General features: G+C 32.0%; 2 protein-coding genes across 6 annotated transcripts in view; both read left to right on the plus strand.

The window, feature by feature from the left end:
- Window positions 1–1,911: 1,911 nt before the first annotated feature.
- On the plus strand, window positions 1,912–6,542 carry LOC141393666 (protein RCC2). 5 transcript variants are annotated; one of them, XM_073967017.1, is made up of 5 exons: window positions 3,170–3,342; window positions 3,433–3,509; window positions 3,745–4,098; window positions 4,703–5,281; window positions 5,356–6,542. In XM_073967017.1, exons 3-5 carry the CDS (start codon window positions 3,763–3,765, stop codon window positions 5,890–5,892), a joined length of 1,452 nt encoding a protein of 483 aa, XP_073823118.1. In that variant the 5' UTR covers window positions 3,170–3,342; window positions 3,433–3,509; window positions 3,745–3,762; the 3' UTR covers window positions 5,893–6,542. The 5 variants fall into 5 exon arrangements, with proteins under 5 accessions (XP_073823115.1, XP_073823117.1, XP_073823114.1 ...); XM_073967012.1 differs by having other exon boundaries at window positions 3,180–3,342; window positions 3,433–3,626; XM_073967014.1 differs by lacking the exons at window positions 3,170–3,342; window positions 3,433–3,509 and adding an exon at window positions 1,912–2,113.
- A 4,990-nt stretch (window positions 6,543–11,532) lies between these two features.
- Window positions 11,533–27,803, plus strand: part of LOC141392140 (uncharacterized) — a 34,247-nt gene continuing 17,976 nt past the window's right edge. The window contains exons 1-2 of the mRNA XM_073965094.1: window positions 11,533–12,272; window positions 17,160–17,675. The gene's annotated coding sequence lies outside the window, so the exon portion shown is untranslated. The remainder of the gene's footprint in view (window positions 12,273–17,159; window positions 17,676–27,803) is intronic.

The raw sequence follows: 27,803 nt of genomic DNA on the forward strand, positions 1-27,803 counted from the left end.
GATTGTAAATTGTGGCTAATAGTTAAAAATACCTTAAATCGGGAGGTACGGCTATATGGGGGTTATATCAAAACATGGACCAAGGGACTCCATTTTCAATACCTTTATTACTATTGATATAAGAAAGTTTTGAGCCAAATTTTGTCAGCCAACGTCAAGGGGTTCGACAGTTAATGAGGTTTTACCCACTTTTGGGTAAATACTCGAAATCGGGGTACCCTTATATGGGGGCTGCAGGAAAACGTGGACCTACGTTGACAAATATGTGCAAGGATATATTATACTCCTAGAGGACTCACTGTGCCAAATTACAGCCAATTTGGTTGTAAAATGTGGTCAATAGATGAAAAATGCCTTAAATCGGGAGGTACGGCTATATGGGGGCTATATCAAAACATGGACCCAGAGACCATGTTCAGTACCAGAAGTTCTTTTGACATAAGAAAGATTTATGCCAAGTTTTGTCAGCCTACGTCAAGTGGTTCGGCAGTTAAAGAGTTTTTACCCAAAATTTGGGTAAATACTCGAAATCGGGGTACCCTTATAAGGGGGCTATTAGAAAACGTGGACCTACATTGAAAAATTTTTGCAAGGATATTTTCTACTCCTTGAGGACTCAATGTGCCAAATTACAGCCAATTTGGTTGTAAAATGTGGCTAATAGATGAAAAATACCTTAAATCGGGAGGTACGTCTATATTGGGGCTATATCAAAACATGGACCCAGAGACCCCATGTTCAGTACCAGAAGTTCTGTTGACATAAGAAAGATGTAAGCCAAATTTTGTCAGCCTACGTCAAGTGGTTCGGCAGTTAATGAGTTTTTACCCAACACTTGGGTAAATACTCGGGTATTTACCCACTAGTTTAAAGTATTGTAAAACTATCCATTTTGAAAAGAATTTACATCCTAAACCCAGGAATAGGGTGTAAAATGATGTATTTGCCATTCAATATAGTAAATACCCAAATGAATACCCACAAATGGGTATTTACCCGGTATTTACCCACCGTGTGGGTATTTACCGGGTAAATACCCGGTAAATACCATCTCTAGCCATATTCTACCTGCAGAAATTTTGCTGGTAGCCTGTGGTAGAAGAGAAAGCCATTTTCGCTCTCTCTCGCCTCTCACTCTCTTACAAATTGCTTCCAGTTTTGCCACTTTTCGGGGTTAAGGAACGCTTTGCAGGTTAAAAATGGTAACAAATGGTTAAAATGGTAACCTCAGGTGAGTGAAGGAACACAGCTACGGTTCGTTGTGGTGCGACGCGTTGCATGCACTTCTCTTCAAACAAAAATAGCTGCTGTTTTCTGCTATAGATATTTGGCCTATTATTATTATTGGCTTCTGAATACGATGGCTGATACGTTGATTTTGACATTTCTGCTGGAGTTTTTGCAAATTACCATCATTTTTCCGTTCCCGCATTTTTTAAGAAATTTGTATGGGAAAGCAATTTTTGACAGTTCGTCTTTTTTCTAACATTACCATTAAAAAAGTACGCGAACACAATGAAAAATAGCATAATAATTTAATATTTTTTTACAAATTGTTTACAAATTTTGATACAAAATTTTTTGTTGCATCAATTGTCCATCTACTTTGTTCATTGTGTTACGTGAAAAGTGTTGCAACTTTTGGTACTTTTTAGGCAAAACCAGGGTTGTATCATGTGTACTGTGATTTCGATGTTGGTTTCGCTGAAATCAAGAAATGAGATGATTTCATTTTTGTATGCGAAATCATGATAAATTTTGCCTGATACCGCGCGAAATCACGAAACGCCTTTGAAATCACGAAACGACGCCGAATGTAAACCAAGTATTAGTGTGGCCCGGGACTAGAGGTGTGCACAGGCTTGATGTAAACGTAATGTATGTCATTGCAATTTTACGGAAAATACAACCGTGTAGTGTAAACAAACATTTAAATAAACAAATACAACTCTGAGAAAATTTCACATTACTTCTCCACGCTCATTCACAAAGAGAGTGATTTCAGTTCTTTGCGGATTTTTGTGCGTCTATTTGTTTAAGTTCTTTGAATTTTGCATTATTTTTGGTTTTAAACAAGAAAAAATCCTTAAGAGGACAATTTTTCAATAAAAACGTAAGTATAAAAGGCTCGTAAAGCTAGAAAAAAACAAATGTTTTCTATGATTAAATAACATAATAAATATTATGTACGAAAAAAACTTGTGCATTGTGCAAAAAATATGAATGTCATTTTCGGCTGGCGTCGTACACAACCAAACCAAGCGCTACATTTCAAAGGAAAAAACAAGCTTGTGGCCTTCAGCGATAGACTGTAGACTGTAGCAGAGGAGGAAGCCAGTCGGCTGAAAATCGGCGGCGCGCCGCCGCCGCTCTTTATCTTCGAGTCGAGCCGCCGCCGATTTTGTCGGCTCAAATCGGCTAAAAATCGCCAGCCGTCAAATCGGTAGAAACGGCGCAAGCCGATAATTTTCAGCAAAAATCCATGAAATTTCGCTATATACATAGTCACGGTCCACACTAGACTGATTTCATTGAAAAAAATTCATGAAATTTAGCTTTCTTAGGGGTAGTTTACACTATATGTAAATGTCATATGACATGAACTTTTCTATCGTTATATATTCATGTGCAATATTGGAGATTTTCCTTACGCAATTTACTCTGTTCGTCCACACCAGCAATAATGTAATAAAACTACGTCTCCAAATTGCCTCCGTGGGTAGATATGGAATGATTTTATTTTGTGTCATGTGACATTTACATATAGTGTAAACCACCCCTTAGAAATTTTATGAAATTTCTGTAGTGGTGAATTTGATCTAAGAACGTCTAATTTCATGAAATTTTTTAATGAAATTCATTCTAGTGTGCACCGGGACTATGTTTAAACTACATGCATGACACAATTACCAAGGTAGTGGTATCGTAATATTTTGAATATGTTATGTCAAAATTTTCTTTATGTTGTTGGGGAAATTACAACAAAAATAATTTTTTTATAAAGGGATTTGACTTTTCATATTCGATCAGCTGGTGTGATACCACTACCTGGTAGTTCTGCCATGACTACATGTTAACAAAGCTTAAATTTAGCCGCGAGTCGGTAAATAACTCGGCGCGCCGCCGCCGATTGTCTTGCACAGACGTGAGCGAGCGAGCCGAAAAAATCGGTCGGCTTCGTTGTCTGGACTGTAGTTGAACTTGTAATACTTATGCAAAAATCTTAAATTATAAAAAATATTGAATATTTTTGAAAAAACTCTCTATTTGACAATAAGATGCTTATCTGTCAAATGGCTTTGGCTTCTTTTGTTTGGCTTTGCTATGTTTGGTTCTCTACAAGTAAAATCAAATCCTTCATTTTGTATTCTTGTTTAACCGCAAACACTTTATCCACTTTATCCCCTCTCTGTCCGTTTTTTATGACCATAGATACCATGTCTTTAGTTTGGTCAAACTGTGAACAAACGCTTTAATTACAAAGAACAAGCCAGCATAAGCAACGAGAGGTACATAACGACGCCACAATATGGTTCTTTGACATTGCATTGCAGAAATTATGTGCAAAGTATAATGGGAGTTCTTGTTAAAGTGGAGTTGCAATGGTGAAACCAGAGACTAGCGGGGTAGTCTGTTGTATTCCTTTTCTTGTTGCCTTTCTAAAAGAAACCCTAAGACATTTTTTCTTACCTTTTTTGTCTTATCTGTTCTTCATTTTCTCAATGTTGTTGTTTTTCTTTTTAGCAATTTCATTTTCTTATAATGTCGGCCAAACGTAAAGCTGGTGGTAATGGCAATGGACCAAACAAAAGACGTCCGAAGAAAAAAGAATCTGACTATGAAGACGAAGTTAGTGAAGAGTCTGATGCTGAGGGCGGTCAATCATCATCAAATCAAGTGGAGGTTTTAATACCAAATGATGATATGGACCCACCAACAAAATTACCCGATGATTTATTGGCTTCAATGGAAAAGACACCAGGTCAAATGCTTATTGCCGGTATGGTCACCTGGGATCTTACTGGAAAAAGAGATCGCAAAAATGTTGTTAAAGTTCGTCCAAATCTGTATAGTTTTCATCGCTTTACGGAGGAAAAGGTAAGTGTGAATGGTTGATATTTTCAGTGTAAATGAAAGAGGGTTGTTTTGGAGAGATGAATAATGTAGGCGGGAATATTAGGCCAAAATGGTGCTAATTTAAGAAGACGAATAGTTTTCTTTTCGGCATAAATTGATTTTACGAACACCTGGCAGAAAAATCTGAAATTTTTACTATGGGTATATCTTCTCGTCCTGATTACAAAAATATAAAGCTTTTCGGGGGGGAAGTCCATACTTCCCGAGCTATGGGCCTCTGAAGTTCCAAAAATTGCTTAGGTGGAAAAAAGTTACAATTTAAAAGAAAATTTTATTTCCGTGCCCGAGATTTGCACCTGTCCATAGGAGAAAGCCTTAAATACTTAGAAAAAAATTTACTATTTGAAAAAAAAATTTAAGATTTTTCCGCCAACTGTTCGTAAAATCAATTTGTGTTCCTTCTTTTCATCTGAAAATGGTTCTCACCGTTTTGTACAACGGATTTATGTACAGATGATTCCTTTGATTGTCCTGAAAACAACAAAAGGCCTTCCGTGATAAAAATTCCTCATCTCAGGAATGTATGCCACTGTTCCACTGGTTAATCTTTTTCTTTCTTTTTTAGTATCGGTTTGTGGCCAGTAGCTGTTCGGCAGCCCATACAATTCTCATCAATATGGATCGCAGGGCCATGGCCTTTGGTCGCAATCCTTCCGGTCAATTGGGTTTACCCGATACAAAGCTGTGCGAAAAGCCAACCATAATACCGGCTCTGGAAAATATCAATGTTGTCCAGGCTGCCGTTGGACGTCATCATTCACTTTTCCTCACCGATACGGGACGAGTTTTTGCCTGCGGTGACAACAAGTCTGGCCAGTGTGGCATTGGAAATACAACTCCAACTGTTTCCACACCAACCTTAATCAATTATCGTGGTCCACCTATTATACGCATTGGATGCGGTGCTGAGTTCTCGGTGATATTGGATATCAAGGGAAATCTGCATACATTCGGTCTGCCGGAGTATGGTCAATTAGGTCACAATACTGATGCAAAATATTTTGTAAATGCCAATAAATTGTCATTCCATTTCGAAACATCTCCCAAGAAGATTGTACTTTACATCGAAAAGAGCAAAGAGGGCCACGTAACACCGGTGGATAATGTGCAGATTGTGGATTTTGCTTGTGGTAACAATCACACGGTAAGAAGGAATACAACAAACACATAATGGGTGTTAACATGAAAATTAATGTTTAAATTGTGTCTCTATTTTAGGTGGCCATTGATTCCAAGAAACGGGTTTATAGCTGGGGCTTTGGTGGGTTCGGCCGTTTGGGTCATGCTGAACCGAAGGATGAAATGGTACCACGTTTAATCAAATTCTTTGATATTCAAGGTCGTGGTGGTCGCAGTGTTTATTGTGGCGCCACCTACAGCTTGATTGTCAATGAGCTGGGTGTCCTATTTTTATTCGGTCAAAACAAGAAAACTGGTGAAGCCAATATGTATCCCAAACCGGTGCAGGATTTATCTGGTTGGAACATCACATCGGTGGGCTGTTCAAATACCTCAATTGTTATCTCAGCCGATGACACACTAATTGCCTGGGGTGCCTCACCCACCTATGGTGAGTTGGGTATCGGTGAATTCCAAAAGTCTTCCACAGTTCCTAAGGAAGTGCCGAAAATGGATAGCATGAAAATACCTCAAGTAACCATGGGTTACTCACACACCGTTCTACTTGTCGACACTGATCATGAGGGAACCAAGGCGAAATATGACAAGTTGCCAGAATACACCATTGATGATTAGTGCGAACGAAAGACTTGATATGAGAGCATCAACATTGCGCGATACAAGCAATCTATAATGATAAATATAAAACTGAACCTCTATGCATTTAAACAATAATGCTAAACAAAAATATTTAGAAGTATACTGCTGCGAAAAAAACGTTTTTTATTATCATAACCATACAACAAAAGAGCAAGTTACCTCCCTTCCAAATGAGATCAATGATTTTTTTTCATCTCATAGCAAACAACCAGTAAGATGGCCGTCATTATCATCTCTAACACTGAAAATAATATATTTTTAAATTGTCCATTTTTTTAATTTTCTATTTATGAAATTGATTGTATTTATAAATTATTGTAATTTTAAGTATGTATTCTTCGCATCTCAGTTAAGACAAACGAAAAATCACCGAGTCCATTGTCATTAGAAGAGTGATTAAGTGTAACAAATGTTCTGTATATTCTCCATTATCATTTTCAGTATTTTCTGCGCCACATCTCTATACACATTTTACTACTTAATTCCGAAGTGAATTCACATTATTTTTTTTTACAAACCAATTACGAAAAAACATTCAAATATGTATACCAGTTTGATAACCATTACAACAACAAACACTACTTAAATAAAGAATAAAGATAAACTGTTAGTTTTAGAACAAAAAATAAGTGTTTTTTTCAAAAGGTATTAGACTTAGAGATTTCTTTTATTCGGTGACATGCATTAAAATAAATATGTGAACAAACATTTGTTTCTTTATTCAAGCTTTGGAACAAAAAACAAGATAAGTCGTTCTATGTCAACGCAACAAACGAGTCAAGTAAATCAACTGAACGACATTTTCAATGCCAATCAAGCTTTGCCGACTCAACGAAATGTTCAAGCCAATCAAGCTTTTCTTTTGCCTAAGGGGTCGATTATGGATAGCAACCCAACTCCAGTTGCGTTGCCTACAGCAAATTTAGTAATATAATTTTCTATTTCTGCATTAAAATTAATACTCTTTTACAATTAAATTAATAGCTGAAGGTTCAAAACACTGATATTGATTGAATTTGACAAACATTTCCGTCCTTTTACTCATTTTAATTGGATGATTTTCTCTTCTGGCAACGCAACTACAGTTGAGTTGCTATCCATAATCGACCCCAAAAATGAAGTCTTGTGGGAGATATTAGCCCCATTCGAAACTAACCTAAAAAATCTTCGTTGAAATATGAAGTCATATTTTGATATTGGGATTTTTAATGATATCTGTTAGACTTTCAGACTTCTTTTGTTAAGAAAATTACCTTCAAATTCGATGAAGAATATTTCCTTCATTGACACTATTTCCCTAAAATTAAGTGGGTGATATTAGCCCCTTTCAATACTAACCTAAAATAAAACCTTTGTGGAAGTACTAAAATTTAATATTGATATTTTTAATGACTGAAAGGGAGAAATCTATTTGGTCCGAACTTTACATATGGTAATATTTATTCCAGACATAAATCAGGTTCAAATATGGTTTGTAATGGTCAACTCCGTCAGGTACCTCTCACATAAAATTTCTAACATTTTCGTAAAAGTGTAGTTTAAGGACTCGTCTACAATAGTTTTCATTTTTTGCAACAGCATGTCCTCGCGACTCCAATTTTCTCAGTGGCAAATCCTTATTTCCGTGATAATGACACAAAAGCTCGCAATTTAGCAGCCTTTTTCTATAGAAAAATCAATTCAGCAAACTTTTTCTTTAGAAAAATCAATTCATTTTTTATAGAAAAGGTCAATTCTGCAAACTTTTTCTCAAGAAAAAGTCAATTCAGCAAAGTTTTTCTATAGAAAAAAAAAACAATCCAGCAAGCTGTTTCTATAGAAAAAGTCAATTCAGCAAACTTTTTCTAAAGAAAAAGTCAATTCAGCAAAGTTTTTCTGTAGAAAAAGTCAATTCAGCAAAGTTTTTCTGTAGAAAAAGACAATTTAGCAAAGTTTTTCTATAGAAAAGGTGAATTTAGCAAACTTTTTGTAGAAAAACTTAGTTCAGCAAACTTTTTCTAAAGAAAAAGTCAATTCAGCAAAGTTTTTTTATAGAAAAGGCCAATTCAGCAAACTTTTTCTGAAGATAAAGCTAATTCAGCTAAGCTTTTCTATAGAAAAGTGAATTCAGCTAATTTTTCTGTAGAAAAAGTAAATTCAGCTAACTTTTTCAATAAAAATTCCAATTCAGCCAACTTTGCTATAGAAAAAGTTAATTCAACAAATTTTCTTTTTATAAAAGTCAATTCAGCAAACTTTCTCTATAAAATAAGTCAATTCAGCAAACTTTTTCTGTAGAAAGAGTAACATCTGCAAACTTTCTCTAAAGAAAAAGTGAATTTAGCACACTTTACCTAGAAAAAGTCAATTTAGCAAACTTTTTCTAAGGAAAAAGTCAATTCTGCAAAGTTTTTCTGCTGAAAAAAACCATTCAGCAAAGTTTTTCTGTAAAAAAAGTCAATTCAGCAAACATTTTCTATAGAAAAGGTGAATTTAGCAAACTTTTTCTAGAAAAAGTCAATTCAGCAAACTTTTTCTAAAGAAAAGGTCAATTCAACAAAGTTTTTCTATAGAAAAAGATAATTCAGCAAACGTTTTCTATATAAAAAGTGAATACAGCAAAATTTTTCTATAGAAAAATTCAATTCAGCAGACCTTTCTACAGAAAAATCAGTTCTGCGAACTTTTTCTACATAAAAATTCAATTCGACAAACTTTTTCTATAGAAAAAGCCTATTCAGCGAGGTTTTTCTATAGAAAAGTGAATTCAGCTAATTTCTCTGTAGAAAAAGTAAATTCAGCTAAGTTTTTTAATAAAAATTCCAATTCAGCCAACTTTGCTATAGAAAAAGTTAATTCTTTATAGAAAAAAATTAAATTCAGCGAACTTTCTCTATAGAATAAGACAATTCAGCAAAAGTCAATTCAGCAAAAAAGTGAATTCAGCAAAGTTTTTCTGTAGGAAAAGACAATTCAGCTAAGTTTTTCTGTAGAAAAAGTCAATTCTGCAAACATTTTCTATAGAAAAGGTGAATTTAGCAAACTTTTTCTAGAAAAAATCAATTCACCAAACTTTTTCTAAAGAAAAAGTCAATTCAGAAAACGTTTTCTATATAAAAAGTGAATACAGCAACGTTTTTCTATAGAAAAAGTCAATTCCGCAGACCTTTTCTACAGAAAAATCAGTTCTGCGAACTTTTTCTACAGAAAAAGTCAATTTAACAAACTTTTTCTGTAGAAAACGACAATTCAGCGAGGGTTTTCTATAGAAAAGTGAATTCAGCTAATTTCTCTGTAGAAAAAGTAAATTCAGCTAACTTTTTTAATAAAAATTCCAATGCAGCCAACTTTGCTATAGAAAAAGTTAATTCAGCTAACTTTCTTTATAGAAAAAAATAAATTCAGCGAACTTTCTCTATAACAAGTCAATTCAGCAAACTTTCTCTATAGAATAAATCAATTCAGCAAACTTTTTCTGTAGAAAAAGTCATTTCAGCAAACTGTTTCTATAGAAAATGTGAATTTAGCAAATTTTTTTTTTATAGAAGAATTCAATTCAGCAAGAAAAAGTCAATTCAGAAAACTTTTTTTATAGAAAAAGATAATTCAGCAAGCTTTTTCTATTTAAAAATGAATTCAGCAAACTTTCTCTATAGAAAAATCAATTCAGAAAAGCTTTTTCTATAAAAAAAAAACAAAACAGCAAACTTTTTCCTATAAAAAAGTTAATCTAGCAAAATTTTTCTGTAAAAAGGCCAATTCAGCCAAGTTTTTTTATTGAAAAATAAATTCAGCAAGCTGTTTCTATATAAAATGTGAATTCAGCAAACTGTTTCTATAGAAAAAAATCAATTCAGCAAAGTTTTTCCTATAGAAAAAGTGAATTTACCAAAATTTTTTATAGAAAAATTCAGTTCAGCAAACTTTTTCCATAAAAAAAGTCAGTTTAGAAGACATTTTTATAGAAAAAGTCAATTCGGCTAACTTCTTCTGTAGAAAAAGATAATTCAGCAAGCTTTTTCTACATAAAAATGAATTCAGCAAACTTTTTCTATAGAAAAAATCAATTCAGAAAAGTTTTTCTACAGAAAAAACAATTCAGCAAACTTTTTCCTATAAAAAAGTTAATCTAGAAAAATTTTTCTGTAAAAGAGGTCAATTCAGCTAAGTTTGTTTTATAGAAAAGTAAATTTGCAAGCTTTTTCTGTATAAAAAGTCAATTCAGCAAGCTTTTTCTATATAAAAAGTGAATTCAGCAAACTTTTTCTGTAAAAATAGTCAATTCAACAAACTTTTTCTATAGAAAAGGCCAATTCAGCGAAGTTTTTCTATAGAAAAAGTGAATTCAGGAAAGATTTTCTATAGAAAAACAATTCGGCAATAAAAAAAGTTAATCTAGCAAAATTTTTCTGTAAAAAAGGTCAATTCAGCCAAGTGTTTTTATAGAAAAGTCAATTCAGCAAGCTTTTACTATATAAAATGTGAATTCATCAAACTTTTTCTATAGAAAAAGTCAATTCAGTAAACTTTTTTCTATAGAAAAAGTGAATTTAGGAAAGTTTTTTATAGAAAAATTAATCAGCAAACTTTTTTTTATAGAAAAAGGCAATTCAGCAAACTTCTTCTGTAGAAAAAGGTAATTCAGCTAGCTTTTTCTTTATAAAAATGAATTCAGCAAACTTTTTCTATAGGAAAAGTCAATAAAAAAAAATTTTTCTATAGAAAAAACAATTCAGTAAAGTTTTTCCTATAAAAAAGTTAATCTAGCAAAATTTTTCTGTAAAAAATCGCTGTTTCTATATAAAATGTACATTCAGCAAACTTTTTCTATAGAAAAAGTCAATTCAGCAAACTTTTTCTTATAGAAAAGAGAATTTAGGAAAGTTTTTTTATATAAAAATGAATTCAGCAAACTTTGTCTATTGAATAAATCAATTCAGCAAACTTTTTCTATAGAAAAAGTCAATTCAGAAGATTTTTTTCTACAGAAAAAACAATTCAGCAAACTTTTTCCTATAAAAAAGTTAATCTAGCAAAACTTTTCTGTAGAAGAGGTCAATTCAGCTAAGTTTTTTTTATAGAAAAGCAAGCTTTTTCTATATAAAACGTGAATTCAGCAAACTTTTCCTATATAAAAAGTCAATTCAGCAAAACTTTTCTACAGAAAATGTCAATTCAGCGAACTTTTTCTATAGAAAAAGTGAATTCAGCAAATTTTTTCTATAGAAAAAGTCAACAACAAGTTCAACAATTTTTTTTATGTGGATGTTGTATTTTTTTACCAAAAAGATGTGTCGCAAACTTTTTTTTGAAAAATGTTATTTAACTCTACAGTAAAGAGCTATTCAGCAAACTCTTTGCTGTAGAAAATTCATGTAAATTTTCTACGGAAAAAAATTATAAATCCACAAAACGTGAATTTTTAAAATAGTAAAGAAACTTCTAACTTGAAGTCTTGCATCAATGTTTAGCAACATTGGGCGCCACAACATCATGAAAAGCTCCATGGGGCTCCATATCGCAAAAATCTAACCACAGACCGAAAAGCTTTTCACCACACAACAATTCAAAAATAAAGCCGCTATATACCTGTGTGTGTGCCTGTGTGACCATTAGCAAACTGAGAACAATTACACCAGCAGGAGCGTGATAACTTCTATTACGTTCACCACGCTCAGTGGTAAAGGCGACCAGCCAACCAACCAACGGCTTTTGTATATGAAGAAAATTTCCAAATGTGCTTTTTTAGTCTTCCGTGTAGTCCTTTTGAGTCATGTCGTTTCTTATCAGTTGTCCCGTCGTTTATTGAGTACCAAAAACAGCCAGCAACAACAACAGCAGAAAAGACGGTGCAAAATATTTAGTTGTTCATTGTTATCAGTGAAATTTCTACGTGTGTGCGTGTGTTCGTATTGGCGTGTGTGTGCAAAAATTTGCCTTTGTTAGGAAAAAAAGAAAATTTCGCCAAAACAAATTTTACAATCATCTTTAAAAAAACAACCAAAATAAAGCAATCAAATCCTTTAAACAAATAATAAAAAAAACTACCCCTCGCAAAACGTTTTAAACCGTTCAAACGAAGAGTTCCCTCCGCAAATATCGCCTTCCTCCATTTAGGGTGTAACAAAAAAAAAAATTATAGCCAAGACAAAAAAATCTGTAATGTGTGCCTTTATCTACAAAATGCCTGCGACACAATAACTCTCAGTTTTTTTGCCGTCTATCGTTTCGTTCGTTGTCTGTTAAAAGTGTTGTTTTATTTTTCACTTAACCAAAAATTGAATTAACAAACGAAAAAACTTATCATCAACAACAACAAAAACGCCGTAACAAAAATCAAAATGTTGGATTTTTCTTGGTTTGATATTTGATAATAGGTTGGTATTGTTTAAAAAACGTCCTCTGCATCTTCTTCTTCCGTCTCCCCTTTGAAAGCAGAAGAAAATAAATACTCTTTAAAGTCAGTGACTGAGTCCGTGTTTGTGTGTTTGTTAGTGTGTATGCTGGTGGATTTCAACACGAAGATGGTTGTAAAGATTTTCGGGTTTACAATTTTTAACAAGTAAAAGAAAGTAATAAATTTCACATACTTGTATCATATGTATAAAACGTACGAATTTCGGGAACTTTTAGGTTTTAAAGTTTGATAACATATTTTCTATGGAAAAATAAAATACAGACAAATTTTCTATAGGAAAATCCATTTATAATTGTTTTTTTCTATAGAATAAAGCCAATTCAGCCCACATTTTCTATATATCGACGCCTCCAAACAATAGTATGCTAAGTCGACTTAACATGTTTTCAAGTTCTTTACATTTTTATATTTAACGTCCTTTAACGTAAATTCTGTCAAATTTTGGTAATGATCGGACAATCCGAACAGAAGTTATAAACAAATATTTACTAAGCATAGTACTGAAGGTCAAAGAAATTTCCAAACTTTTAGAGCTTGTCCTGCAAAACTCGCTTTTCAGAATTAACAAACTATTATTTGGAGGTGTCGAACGTCCTTTAACTTGAATTCTGTCTAATTTTGGTAATGATCGGTCAATCCGAACAGAAGTTATAAAGAAATATTGACTTAGCATAGTACTGAAGTTCAAAAAACTTCCAAACTTTGAGAGCTTCTCCTGCAAAACTCACTTTTTAGACTTAGCATACTATTATTTGGAGGTGTCGATATAAAGTTAATTCAAGTTAATTCATAGAAAAAGTTAAATCAGCAAATTTTTCTATAGGAAAAGTCAATTCAGCGATTTTTTAATATAAAATGTCAATCCAGCCAACTTTTTATATAGAAAAAAACAATTCAGCAAACTTTTTATATAGAAAAAGCCAATTCAGCAAACCTTTTCTATGGGAAAAATCATCTCAGCAAACTTTTTCGATAGAAAAAAACAATTCTGCAAACTTTTTTTATAGGAAAAGTCAATTCAGGAAACTTTTTCTATGGAAAAATTAAATTCAGCAAAACTTGTCTATAGAAAAAGTCAATTCTGCAAACTTTTTCTATAGGAAAAATCAATTCAGGAAACTTTCTATGGAAAAAGTAAATTCAGCAAAACTTTTCTATACAAAAAGTGAATGCATCGAACCTTTTCTATAGAAAAATGCAATTGAGAATACTTTTAATAAAGAAAAAGGCCAGTTCCTATAGAAAATAATAATTCAGCGAACTTTTTCTACAGAAAAAATCAATGCAGTGAACTTTTTCTATAGAAAAAGTCAATGCAGTGAAGTTTTTCTATAGAAAAAGTCAATTCAGCAAACTTTTTCTGTGGATTAAATCATCTCAGCGAACTTTTTCGATAGAAAAAGTCAATTCTGCAAACTTTTTTTATAGGAAAAGTCTATTCAGCTGACTTCTTCGGTAGAAAAGATCTATTCAGCAAATTTTTTTATTAGAAAAAGTCAAGTCTGCGAACTTATGTATACAAAAAGTAAATTCAGCAAACTTTTTTTTATGGAAAAAGTCAATTAAGCAAACTTTTTCTATAGAAAAAGTCAATTCAGCAAACTTTTTCTATAGAAAAAGTCAATTCAGCAAACTTTTTCTATAGAAAAAGTCAATTCAGCTAACTTTTTATATAGAAAAAGTAATCTTTTTTCATCAATTCTGCAAACTTTTTCTACAGGAAAAGTCAATTCTGCAAACTTTTTCTATAGGAAAAGTCAATTCTGTTTTTTCTGTAGAAAAACTGAATGCAGCGAACTTTTTCCATAGAAAAATGCAATTGTGCAAACTTTTAATAAAGAAAAAGACCATTTCCTATAAAAAATAATAATTCAGCGAACTTTTTGTGCAGAAAAAAATCAATGCAGTGATTTTTTCTATAGAAAAAGTCAATTCAGCAAACTTTTTCTGTGGAAAAAAACATCTCAGCGAACTTTTTCGATAGAAAAAGTCAATTCTGCAACCTTTTTCTATAATAAAACTCTATTCAGCTATCTTCTTCTGTAAAAAATTCTATTCAGCAAACTTTTTCTATAGAAAAAGTCAATTAAGCAAACTTTTTCTATAGAAAAAGTCAATTTTGCAACCTTTTTCTATAGGAAAAGTCTATTCAGCTATCTTCTTCTGTAAAAAAGTCTATTCAGCAAACTTTTTCTATAGAAAAAGTCAATTAAGCTAACTTTTTCTATAGAAAAAGTCAATTCAGCAAACTTTTTCTATGGAAAAAGTCAATTCAGCAAAATGTTTCTATAGAAAAACTCAATACAGTGAACTTCTTCTATAAAAATGTTAATTCAGCAAACTTTTTCTGTGGAAAAAATCGTTTCAGCTAACTTTTTCTATGGAAAAAGTTAATTGTGCAAACTTTTCTATAGGAAAAGTCAATTCAGCAAAATCTTTCTGTAGAAAAAGTCAATTTAGTGAACTTTTTTATAGAAAAACTCAATCCAGTGAACTTTTTCGTTAAAAAATTTCAATTCAGCAAACTTTTTCTGTGGAAAAAATCATCTCAGCGAACTTTTTCTATGTAGAAAGTCAATTGTGCAATCTTTGTCCATAGGAATAGTCAATTCAGCAAACGTTTTCTGTAGAAAAAGTCAATTCAGCAAAATTTTTCTATAGAAAAGCTCAATAAAGTTAACTTTTTCTAGAGAAAATGTCAATTCATGAAACTTTTTCTATAGAAAAAGTCAATTCAGCGAACTTCCTCTATAGAAAAAGTCAATTCAGCAAACTTTTTCTATAGAAAAAGCCAATACAGTGAACTTTTTCTATAGAAAAAGTCAATACAGTGAACTTTTTCTATGGGAAAAAGTCAGTAAAGTAAACTTTTGCTATAGAACAAGGCAATCCACCAAACTTTTTCTAGAGAAAAAGTCAATTCAGGGATTTTTTTCCATAGAAATATGCAATTCAGCATTTTTGTTACAGAAAAACTCAATTCAGCAAACTTTTCATAGAAAAAGGCAACTGAGCAAACTTTTTCTATAGCAAAAGTCAATTCAGCAAACTTGTTCTATTGAAAAAGTCAATTCAACAAACTTTTTCCATAAAAAAATCTTTTCAATGAAATTTATTCTATAGAAAAAGTGTGCTGAATTTACTTTTTCTATTGAAAACGTTTGCTGAATTGACTTTTTCTACAGAAAACAGTTTGCTGAATTGACTTTTCCTATAGAAAAAGTTTGCAGAATTGATTTTTTCTATCGAAAAAATTCGCTGAGATGATTTTTCCATAGAAAAAGTTTGCTGAATTGACTTTTTCCATAGAAGAAGATAGCTGAATAGACTTTTCCTATAGAATTTTTCTACAGAAACAGTTTGCAGAATTGACTTTTCCTATAGAAAAAGTTTGCAGAATTGACTTTTCCTATTGAAAGAGTTCGTTGAGATGATTTTTCCCACAGAAAAAGTTTGCTGAACTCACTTTTTCTATTGAAAAATTTTGCTGAATAGACTTTTTTTATAGAAAACATTTGCTGAATTGGCTTTTTCTATAGAAAAAGTTTGCTGAGATGATTTTTCCACAGAAAAAGTTTGCTGAATGGACTGTTTCTATAGACAAAGTTCACTGTATTGAGTTTTTCTATAGAAAAATTTTGCTGAATTGACTTTTTCTATAGATCAGTTCAGAGAACTTCTTCTATAGAAAAAGTAAATTCAGGGATCTTTTTCCATAGAAAGATGCAATTCAGCAATTTTTTTTTTACAGAAAATGTCAATTCAGCATACTTTTCCATACAAAAAGGCAACTCAGCAAACTTTTTGTATTGAAAAAGGCTATTCAGCAAACTTTTTCTATAGAAAAAGTGAATTCAGCAAACTTTTTCTATAGAAAAAGGCAATTTAGCAAACTTTTTCTATAGAAAAAATCTTTTCAGTGAAATTTGTTCTATGGAAAAAGTTTGCTGAATTGACTCTTTCTACAAAAAATGTGCTGAATTCACTTTTTCTATAGCAAAAGTTTGCTGAATTGACTTTTTCAATAGAAAAAGTTTGCTTAATTGTATTTTTCTAAAGAAAAGTTACAGAATTGTTCCATGGAAAAAGTTTGCTGAATTGACTCTTTCTACAAAAAATGTGCTGAATTCACTTTTTCTATAGCAAAGTTTGCTGAATTGATTTTTTCTAAAGAAAAAGTTCGTTGCTTTGGCATTTTCTCTAGAAAAAGTTATCTGAATGGACTTTTTCATTACAACAATTTTGCTGAATGGTCATTTTTAATAGAACAAATTTGCTGAATTAAAATTTTCTGTAGAAAATGTTAGCTGAATTGAATATTTCTATAAAAAAACAGTGCTGAATTAACTTTTTCTATAGAACATGTAAGCTGAATTGCTTTTTCTAAAGAAAAAGATCGCTGAGTTGCCTTCTTCTATAGAAAAGTTCGCTGAATTGAATTTTTCCACTGAAAAACTTAGCTGCGTTGGCTTTTAGTTGAATTGACATTACTACAAAAAGGTTGGCTGAATAAACATTTTCCATAGAAAAACTTGGCTGAATTGAATTTTTCGGTAGAAAAAGTTCTCTGTTAGACTTTTTCTACAGAAAAAGTTCGCTGACTTGACTTTTTTTAATAAAAAACCATTGAATTTGCTGAATTACGTTTTCCTTATTTACGACATTTATGACATGCCATCTCTGCTTTCTTCTAATCACAAATGTCTGATGTGTTTAGAGTTTTTTCTGCTTTTGGCGAAATCTACCCAGTCGTACTCACTCACCCACACAGCCTCCCCCGACCGAAACATAACCAACTTTTACAACTTTGCACATCATCAGCTTCTCTTTTCTTTGTTGTTTGTAGAGGACGTCAATTCTTTTGTTTGTTTCTTGTCTTGAAAGTCAATTTGCTCGGCTCGTAAAGAACATTTGCGTGCGTGCGTCTGTGTGTGTATTTGTGCATAAATATCCAGGCATCCTACCACCAACCAACCTAACCCGCCCATCAAACAACTCAGCATCCATTTAACCGCCCACCTACCATCTGCCGCCAAACAAACAGAGAGTCAGCTAGCCAGTCAGTCATCCACCGAACCAACCACCCCCTCAGCTAAACCAACTCTTTAAGGGAAAGACGGCGACGACGACGACGAAATATTTAAATCGACACGAAAAAACCGCAAACACATTATCCGGGTATACAAAAATCGCACAGCTAACCAGACAAAACCGACCAACCAACAACAACAACTACTAACCAAATCAAAGAACAAACCGAACAAAACCCACCAACAACCAACCTTTTAAATAAAACGAGTCAAAGAAGAACAAACAACAGCAACAACAAAACCAAGCGGCAGGAATAACATCTTTGTTCAGGGTAAGTTTTGCGGCTGTTCTAATTTGTCCAAACCTCTAATCCAAATCCAGGAGATTATAAAAAATAAATATTTTCAAAATTGACCACCATCAGGAAGATTGGGCTTTGAATTTGCCCACCGTTGACATTCCAGTATTTCATGGCAACAAATTGGCTGAATGCAAATTGTTAAGCGGCTGAATTGAAATTTTCTACAGACATTGGTGGCTGAATAGAAAAATAAACTTATGTTGACAATAACAAATTTAGCTGAATTGACTTTTTCTACAGAAAAAGTTAGCAGAAATGACATTTTCTATAAAAGAAAAACTTAGCTGAATTGGATTTTCTATAGAAAAAGTTGATCAAATTTATTTTTCTATGGAAACAATTGATAAATTGATTTTTTTCTATAGAAAAATTTTGCTGAATTGACTTTTCTTATGGAAAAAGTTCGTTGAATTGAATTTTGCTATTGAAAAACATAGCTGAATTGACATTTTCTATAGAATAACTTTGCTGAATTGACTTTTTCTATAAAACAACTTCCCTGAATTAAATTTTGCTATGGAAAAATTTCGCTAAATTGAATTTTTCGATAGAATTGAATTGATAGAAATGAATTTTTGACCGAAAAAAATTTACTGAATTGACATTTTCCATAGAAAAATTTTGCTGAATTGACTTTCTCTACAGAAAAAATTAGCTGAATTGTTTTTTCTACAGAAAAGTTGGCTGAATTGATTTTTTTCTATAGAAAAAGTTGGCTGGATTCACCTTTTCTATAGAAAAAGCTAGCTGAATTCATATTTTCTTTAGAAGAATTTAGCTGAATTGACATTTTCTATAGAAAAAGTTAGCTGAATTGGCTTTATCTATAGAAAAATTGATAAAATTGATATTTCTATGGGAAAGGTCGCCGTATTTACTTTTTCTATAGAAACAATTGATAAATTGATTTTTTTTCTATAAAAAAAATTGGCTGAATTGACAGTTGGTATTGAAAAAGTTGCTGAATTGACTTTTGCTATGGAGAATCTTTGCTAAATTGAATTGTTTCGATAGAAAAAGTTCGCTGAATTGACTTTTTTGATAGAAAAGTGCGCTGATTTGACATTTGGTATGGAAATAATTCGCTGAATTTACTTTTACTATAGAAAAACTTTGCTGAATTGACTTTTTCTATAAAACAACTTTCCTGACTTTGACTTTCTTAGAAAAAGTTAGATGAATTGACGTTTTTGATAGAAAAGCTTAGCTAAATTGACTTTTTCTATAGAGACTGTTACCTGAATTGACTTTTTCTATAAAAACTGTTTGCTGAATTGACTTTTCTATAGAAAAAGTTTGCTGAATTGCATTTTTCTTTAGAAAAAGTTGGCTGAATTAAATTTTTCTTTAGAAAAAGTTGGCTGAATTGACTTTTTTCTTTTAGTTAGCTGAATTAACTTGTTCTGTAGAAAAACTAGCTGAATTAAACTTTTTCTTTGGCAAAAGTTATCTGAATTGAGTTTTTCTATGGAAACAGTTCGCTGAATTAACTTCTTCTATGGAAAGATATAGTTCAATAAGTTGACATTTTCCATTGAAAATTTTCGCTGAATTGAAAAGTTAGCTGAATAGTTTTTTCTACGGAAACATTGGCTGAACTGATTTCTTCTATAGAAAAACGTTGGCTGGATTCACATTTTCTATAGAAAAAGCTAGCTGAATTGATATTTTCTTTTGAAGAATTTAGCTAAATTGAATTGGAAAAATTTGCTGAATTGGCTTTTGTATAGAAAATAAAGACTGAATTGAAATTTACTATAGAAAGTTTTCTGAATTGACTTTTTTATAGAAAAAGTTGACTGAGTTCACTTTTTCTATATAAAAAGATCGCTGAATTGATTTTTTCAATAGAAAAAGTTTGCTGAATTGATTTCTTCCTTAGAAAAAGTTAGCTGAATTGACTTTTTCTATAGAAAAAGTTAAATGTATTGACTTTTTTGACAGAAAAGGTTAGCTAAATTGACATTTTTATTGAATCTGCTAGTTGAATAGACTTTTTTATAGAAAATGTTAGCTAAATAGACTTTTCCTATAGACTTTTCTATAGAAAAAGTTGGCTGAATTGAATTTGTCTATAGAAAAAGTTGGCTGAATTGACTCTTCTTTAGAAAAGGTTGGCTGAATTGACATTTTTATTGAAAAAGTTAGCTGAATTAACTTTTCCTATAGCAAACGTTAGCTGAATTGAGTTTTTCTATGGAACCAGTTCGCTGAATTAACGTTTTCTATGGAAGGAGTTAGTTCACTGAATTCACATTTTTCATAGAAAAAGTTGGCTTAGTTGACTTTTTCTATAGAAAAAGTTCGCTGAATTGACTTTTTTTATAGAAAAAGTTGGCTTAGTTGACTTTTTCTATAGAAAAAGATCGATGAATTGATTTTTTTCGTAGAAAAAGTTTGCTGAATTGACATTTTCTATAGAAAAAGTTGGCTGAATTGACTTTGCTATAGTAAAAGTTAGATGAATTGATTTTTTGATAGAAAATGTTAATTGAATTAACATTTTCTATAGAAAAACTTAGCTGAATTAACTTTTTTATTGAAACTGTTAACTGAATTGGCTTTTTCTATAGAAACTGTTGGCTGAATTGACTTTTCCTAGAGAAAAAGTTTGCTGAATTGATTTTTTCTATAGAAAAAGTTTGCTGAAATGGCTTTTTCAATAGAAAAATTTAGCTGAATTGACTTTGACATTTTCTATAGAAAAATTGGCTGAATGAACTATTCTATAGAAAAAGTTTTCTGAATTGACTTTTTTATAGAAAAAGTTTGCTGTATAGACTTTTTCAATAGAAAAAATTTGCTGAATTGACTTTTTCCATAGAAAAAGTTTGCTGAATTGACTTTTTCTATAGAAAAATTTAGCTGAAATGGCTTTTTCAATAGAAAAAGTTTGCTGAGTTGACTTTTTCTATAAAGAAGATTGAATTCACCCCTTCTATAGAAAAAATTAGTTCAATTGATATTTTCTTTAGAAGAATTTAGCTGAATTGAAATTTTCTATAGAAATAGTTAGCTGAATTGAAATTTTCAATGGAAAAATTTGGCTTAACTGACTTTTCTATAGAAAAAGATCGCTAAATTGATTTTTTTTCATAGAAAAAGTTTGCTGAATTGATTTCCTCCTTAGCAATATTTGGCTGAATTTACTTTTTCTTTAGAAAAAGTTAGATTAATTGACTTTTTTGATAGAAAAGGTTGGGTGAATTGACTTTTTGTACAGAAAACTGTTGCTGAATTCACATTTTCTATAAGAAAAATTTGCTGAATTGACTTTTTCTATAGAAAAAGTTTGCTGTATTGCCTTTTGCAATCGAAAAAAGTTTGCTGAATTGACTTTTTCCATAGAAAAAGTTTGCTGAATTAACTTTTTCTATAGAAAAATTTAGCTGAATTAACTTTTTCTATAGAAAAAGTTACCTTATTGAATTTTTTATTGATACTGTTAGGTGAATTGGCTTTTCCTATAGAAAAAATTTGCTGAATTGATTTCTTCCTTAGAAAAAGTTGGCTAAATTGACTTTTTAAGCTGAATTGATGTTTTTGATAGAAAAGGTTAGTTGAACTAACTTTTTTATTGAAACTGTTAGCTGAATTGATTTTCCTATAGAAAAAGTTTGCTGAATTGACTTTTTCAATAGAAAAAGTTGGTTGAGTTGACTTTTTCTATAAAAAAAAGATCTCTGAATTAATTTGTTTTCATAGAAAATGTTTGTTGAATTGATTTCTTCCTTAGAAAAAGCTTGCTGAATTGGCTTTTTCTATAGAAAAAGTTATATGAATTGACTTTTAGTTAGCTAAATGTTTTTTCTATAGAACAATTCCGTGAATTGGTTTCTTCTATAGAAAAGGTTGATTGAATTCACCTCTTCTATGGAAAAAGTTAGTTCAATTGTTATTTTCTTAGAAGAATTTAGCTGAATTGAAATTTTTTATAGAAATAGTTAGCTGAATTGATTTTTTCATAGAAAAAGTTTGCTGAATTGATTTCTTCCTTAGAAAAAGTTGGCTGAATTGACTTTTCTATAGTAAAGTTAAATGAATTGATTTTTTTGATAGAAAAGGTTAGTTGAACTAACTTTTTCTATAGGAAAACATATCTGAATTCACTTTTTTATTGAAACTGTTAGCTGAATTGGATTTTTCTATAAAAACTGTTAGCTGAATTGACTTTTCCTATTGAAAAAGTTTGCTGAATTGATTTTTTCTATAGAAAAAGTTTGCTGAATTGACTTTTTCAATAGAAAAGGTTGGTTGAGTTGACTTTTTCTATAAAAAAGGTCTCTGAATTAATTTGTTTTCATAGAAAATGTTTGTTGAATTGATTTCTTCCTTAGAAAAAGGTTGCTGAATTGACTTTTTCTATAGAAAAAATTATATGAATTGACTTTTAGTTAGCTAAATGTTTTTCCTATAGAACAATTCGGTGAATTGGTTTCATCTATAGAAAAGGTTGATTGAATTCACCTCTTCTATGGAAAAAGTTAGTTCAGTTGTTATTTTCTTTAGAAGAATTTAGCTGAATTGACATTTTCTATAGAAATAGTTAGCTGAATTGATTTTTTTCATAGAAAAAGTTTGCTGAATTGATTTCCTCACTAGAAAACTTTGGCTAAATTGGCCTTTTCTATAGAAAAAGTTAGATGAATTGACTTTTTGGATAGAAAGGTTTGGGTGAATTGACTTTTTCTACAGAAAACTGTTGCTGAATTCACTTTTTCTATAGAAAAAATTTCCTGAATTACCTTTTTTATAGAAAAATGTAGCTGAATTGACCTTTTCTATAGAAAAAGTTTGCTGAATTTGCTTTTTCTATAGAAAAAGTTAGGTGAATTGATTTTTCTGCAGAAAAGGATTGCTGAATTGACCTTTTCAATAGAAAAAGTTTGCTGAATTGACTTTTTCTATAAAAGAAAGTTTGCTGAATTAACTTTTTTACAGAAAAAGTTACCTAATTGAAGTTTTTAATGATACAGTTAGCTGAATTAACTTTTTCTATAGAAAAAATTGATAGAAAACTTTTTTGATAGAAAAATTCGCTTATTTCAATTTTTCTATAGAAAAAGGTTAGCTGAATTGATTCCTTCTATAGAAAAAGTTCGCTGAATTGTCTTTTTCTTTAGATACCTTTGATGGATTTGAAAATTTGGTGAAAATTTGGCTGAATTGATTTTTTTTCTATAGAAAAAGTTAACTAAATGATCTTTTATTATATGGAAAAAGTGCTATAATTAGATATGGCCACATAATCTATGTCGGAACCTTTTCTAAATCCCATCTACCTATGTTAGATTTTTTCTAAAATATATGTAAAATATTGACTTAAGAATGCTGCACACCCAACCTCATACATATTTACACATTTCCACTTGATTTATTTTGTTGTTGTTTGTGGCCATATCAAATGTCAAGTATTTATGAAGGATACATATCATCATATTCTTCATTGCAAATGAGAAAAATTTCTACAAAGCATAGCTTGTGGCTGGTGGCATGAAGGTCGTAGTAATTGACAAACATACACACACATAAACACCTGTAGATATTATGCGCTTATACTTTTATATAATCATTCATTCATTCACTCATTTATACATTCATTTCGTTCATTCGTTGTCAAGAAGCAAAAGCATATTAATCCTTCTTAAGAGGCTGAGGCATTAAGGTATTCAATAACACAGAATGAATGCCGTTAGATTGCAACGTGGTTGGGATTTCATTTGTAGCATTTTTAAGGGGGAGACAGGGATAGTGGTCTCATAATAGGTTTGTGGGTATGGACCAAAGGAAGTATTTCGGATGAAAAAAGAAAGTCTTTATTGACGACGGAGGTTTTTAAGACACCAGAAGTGAGACGGCCAAAAGTGGGTATTTATGGATGATCAGAAGTCAGTCTTTATAGACGAGCTGAAGAGAGAGTTTTTAGATGACTAGAAGAGAGACGTTCACACGGTGTCTTTATAGACGATCAGAAGTGGGGCCTTTGAGCCCGTCTAACTATATTAGTCACTGTTGCTTCTATCTATTCTATCGTTGATCCCAATCTGTCCCTCGTTTGGATTTAGAATATTTTGATATTATCTCAGTAAATGTGTATATGTTTCATATCCAAATGACGACAACCTTTAGTTGTGTGTGTCCGCTTACCTGAAAAAATAATTAAAATTTGATACCAAAAACCAATGCTAAAAACAAAACATTACCCAACAAACACACAATTATTTCATTATATTGAAATAAATTAGCGTTTTATTATAACACCCCCACACGCACAACCATCCATTCAACCCTCCGGCCAACCAACCTCCAACCACCCATCAAATTGGTTGCGTACTACTTTTTTGCGTGTAATTACATTTGTCCGGTATTGATATAAAACTTTATAACAAAATGAAAATGAACAGTCCACCGTGGACAGGTACATTTGGTAATTACCTAACGTTTTCACAATTAGGAGCAACACCCTAGCAACGAACAGTGGAATAGCTTGTCAAAGGAAATTTTCAAAAAAAGGGAAATTTAAGGTAGAAAAGGACAAGGATTCTTGTGAATCTTCCATATTAACTATGCGATGTGTTAAGTAATATTGTTACCAACAATATGATCATTATTTTTGTAGAAGACCTTTACACTGTTGGGGCTCATTAAAGGGTGGTTATAAGACCTTTTTCAAAAAACGTCCGAAATTGGTACTGAGTTTGTGTGATACATTGGATGAAGACGTGTAGAGATCCAGCCCTAAAGAAAAATACCCTTTCTCAAATATACATAGCCCACTTTTAGTACCAAAATGTCCCACTGTGCCTTTGTGTAATGACGCCTTTTGTTCCAAAAAACATGTAACCTAACCGGTAATCAAATTCTCTATCTTCAGTCAGCCATTCGTTTGTCTTATTTTCCACACCACCGCCTTGTGCTGTGCATTAAAAGTTTCAGTTCCACGTTTTTGTATCCGTGAGACAATTAGTTCCAATGATTAATATCTCGTTTTGTGTCGTTTGTATATTTTTTCCACGGTTACGAATTAATTTGTAATTTAATAAACAGTTGACAATTTTGTCAAACATAATTACAGCGTGGAATGAATGATGGGCAACAAACAGTAAGCGTCAATAATTCAATTTCCCCCAAGGATTTCCTCCAAGGGACTATAGAAGCACCCTTTCTTTCAGAAAGGGACTATAGAAGCACCCTTTCTTTCAGAAAGGGACTATAGAAGCACCCTTTCTTTCAGAAAGGGACTATAGAAGCACCCTTTCTGTCAGAAAGGGACTACAGAAGCACCCTTTCTTTCAGAAAGGGACTATAGAAGCACCCTTTCTGTCAGAAAGGGACTATAGAAGCACCCTTTCTGTCAGAAAGGGACTATAGAAGCACCCTTTCTTTCAGAAAGGGACTATAGAAGCACCCTTTCTGTCAGAAAGGGACTATAGAAGCACCCTTTCTTTCAGAAAGGGACTATAGAAGCACCCTTTTTTTCAGAAAGGGACTATAGAAGCACCCTTTCATTGAGAAAGGGTCTATAGAAGCACCCTTTCATTAAGAAAGGGTAGAGTATATAGAGGCACCCTTTCTTTCAGGAAGGGACTATAGAAGCATCCTTTCATTCAGAAAAGGTGTATGGAATCACACTTTCATTCAAACAGAGTCTATAGTAGCACCCTTTCATTCAGAAAGGGACTATAGAAGCAATCTTTTATTCAGAAAGGAACTACGGAAGCACCCTTTCATTCAGAAGCACCCTTTCATTTTGAACGGGTCTAAAGAAACACCCTTTCTTTCAGAAAGGGACTATAGAAGCACCCTTTCATTCAGAAAGGAACTACGGAAGCACCCCTTCATTCAGAAAGGGTCTTAACAACCTTCTTAACAACCCACGATGGGGCCAATGACAGGTTTTCGAGGCAACAAATCACTGGAGCAAGCTAGACCTTCCAAATTTTGTACAGATGTTTATAGAAACTAATGTGCCAAATTTGGTTCATATCGGTTCATATATACATATAGCTGCCGTATTTATGTTCGCCCGATTTCAAGCAATTGATGGACCAAACACGCAAATTCTGCCCAATTTTTATGCGATTTGGAAAATACCACGGAATTAGGACTACAAATAAGTTTGCCAAGTTATATTGAAATCGGTTCAGATTTTGATATTGCTCCCATATATATTTTCGCCCATTTTAGGTATTTGGTGCACCAATCCCGCTATGTATGTCCAATCTTGATGAAATTTGAAATGTGTGACGGATTTTGGTCTAGAAACATTTTTGGCAAATCATATTGAAATCGGTTCAGAATTGGATATAGCTCCCATATATATGTTCCCCCGATTTCAGGAAAATGATTGACCAATCATGCAAATTCCATCAAATTACAATAAAATTTGGAAAATGTTACGGAATTCGGACTACAAATAAGTTTGTCAAGTTATATTAAAATCGGTTCAGATATAGAAATAGCTCCCCTATATACATATGTTCAAATTTCATGGTTTTGTCTGTGGTTTGTTATAAGTTAATAAAAAAAGGTTCCAAATTTAGTAAAAATCGGCTAAGATTCCGCCACAAAAGCCAAAGTTTGCGATATCTTTGAAATTATATATTATTATTATATACGTCTATTAAATTTTTCCGAAATCCAATTGGTAACATTAATGGGTTTCCGATTATTCGCCAACCAAAACATAAAAATGTCCATATTTTTAAGTACTACGACATATGAAATCAGATTTTTATGAAAAGGCGCAGATAGGCGCAGCTAATTTTTTCACAAAATGATAGTACACATTAATACCTTTCATCACATATATATAATATCCTAGATCTACCTAGATCTCAAAAGTTATACTCCAGAGAACACATGGATAACAAAGCAAAATACTCCAAAAAAGACATAACATCTTAACTCAAAAATACATTTACCACACATAACATTTTTATTATTTGTTAACACTGTCTTATTTTACATACCCACTGAAGAGCTTTCCATGTTTAAAAAATATAAAAATGTTGAAATGTTCTTTTTGGCGCCTAAAATGCTTTCACTACTTATTTATAATGAATGTCGGAAAATGATGCATAAGAAAATATGTCACCATTGCCAGATCAGTATGTCGCTATGTGATGTTACCAGATTGATTTTTATTTTATTTTTAGTGATTCAGAGTGTTGGCAATCGAAATCCGTTATTATTTTTTTTTAAATTGTTCACTTCAAAAATTGACTTTTTGCCTCGAAAACCTGCTATTGGCCCCATCGTGCAACCTTTCCAAACGAAAGGGTGCTTCATGACAACCTTTCCAAAGAAAAAGGTGCATCTTAACCAACCTTTCCAAAGAAAAAGGTGCATCTTAACCAACCTTTCCAAAGAAAAAGGTTCATCTTGACCAACCTTTCCAAAGGAGAGGGTGCTTCTTAACAACCTTTCCAAAGGAGAGGGTGCTTCTTAACAACCTTTCCAAAGGAGAGGGTGCTTCTTAACGACCTTTCAAAAGGAAATGGTGCTTCTTAAAATTTTAACTATTGTGAGGGAGGTACCCGAAGGAGTTTTCCGATTTGGTTCTTTGTGTTTGGATTAAATATTTGCGCCAATTTCGGTTGGTCAATGGGCCAGAAACTTAGAAATACCGAAAATGAGCGGTATCGTCATATAGGGGATATATTAAAAAAAAAAAACAAGTAAAAAAGTATCAGTCGGCTTTGCCGACAGAGATATACCCTCAGCCTGTGCAAAATGAAACACTTTTTTCACAAAAAAACTTATGTATTTAGGGGGTTTCAAAATTTTGGTCGTATGAACCGACAAAAATGTTGATTAGGATTAAAGTTCAACATTTTTTTTGGAAAAAGTACTTAAAGGAATAGACCGACATAGACCATGGGGGTGCCATAGGGGGTGTTTACACCCTTCGGGCTGTTTTCTCAAGAAGTATGGACTTGCCCCTGAAACAACTTTTACCATTGTAATTGAGGCATCGAATGTAAGTTGCTTCAACAAAAATCAAAGTGATTCAATAGCAGGTCCTAAAGTGAACTTATCCAAAATTTTGTGTGGGAGGTACGGGATGGAGTGGACAAATATTGTCTATATTCGAAC

The sequence above is a fragment of the Musca autumnalis genome, unplaced genomic scaffold (assembly GCF_047663935.1).
Source record: "Musca autumnalis isolate F117 unplaced genomic scaffold, ASM4766393v1 scaffold_2, whole genome shotgun sequence".
In the NCBI taxonomy this organism is placed as follows: domain Eukaryota; kingdom Metazoa; phylum Arthropoda; class Insecta; order Diptera; family Muscidae; genus Musca; species Musca autumnalis.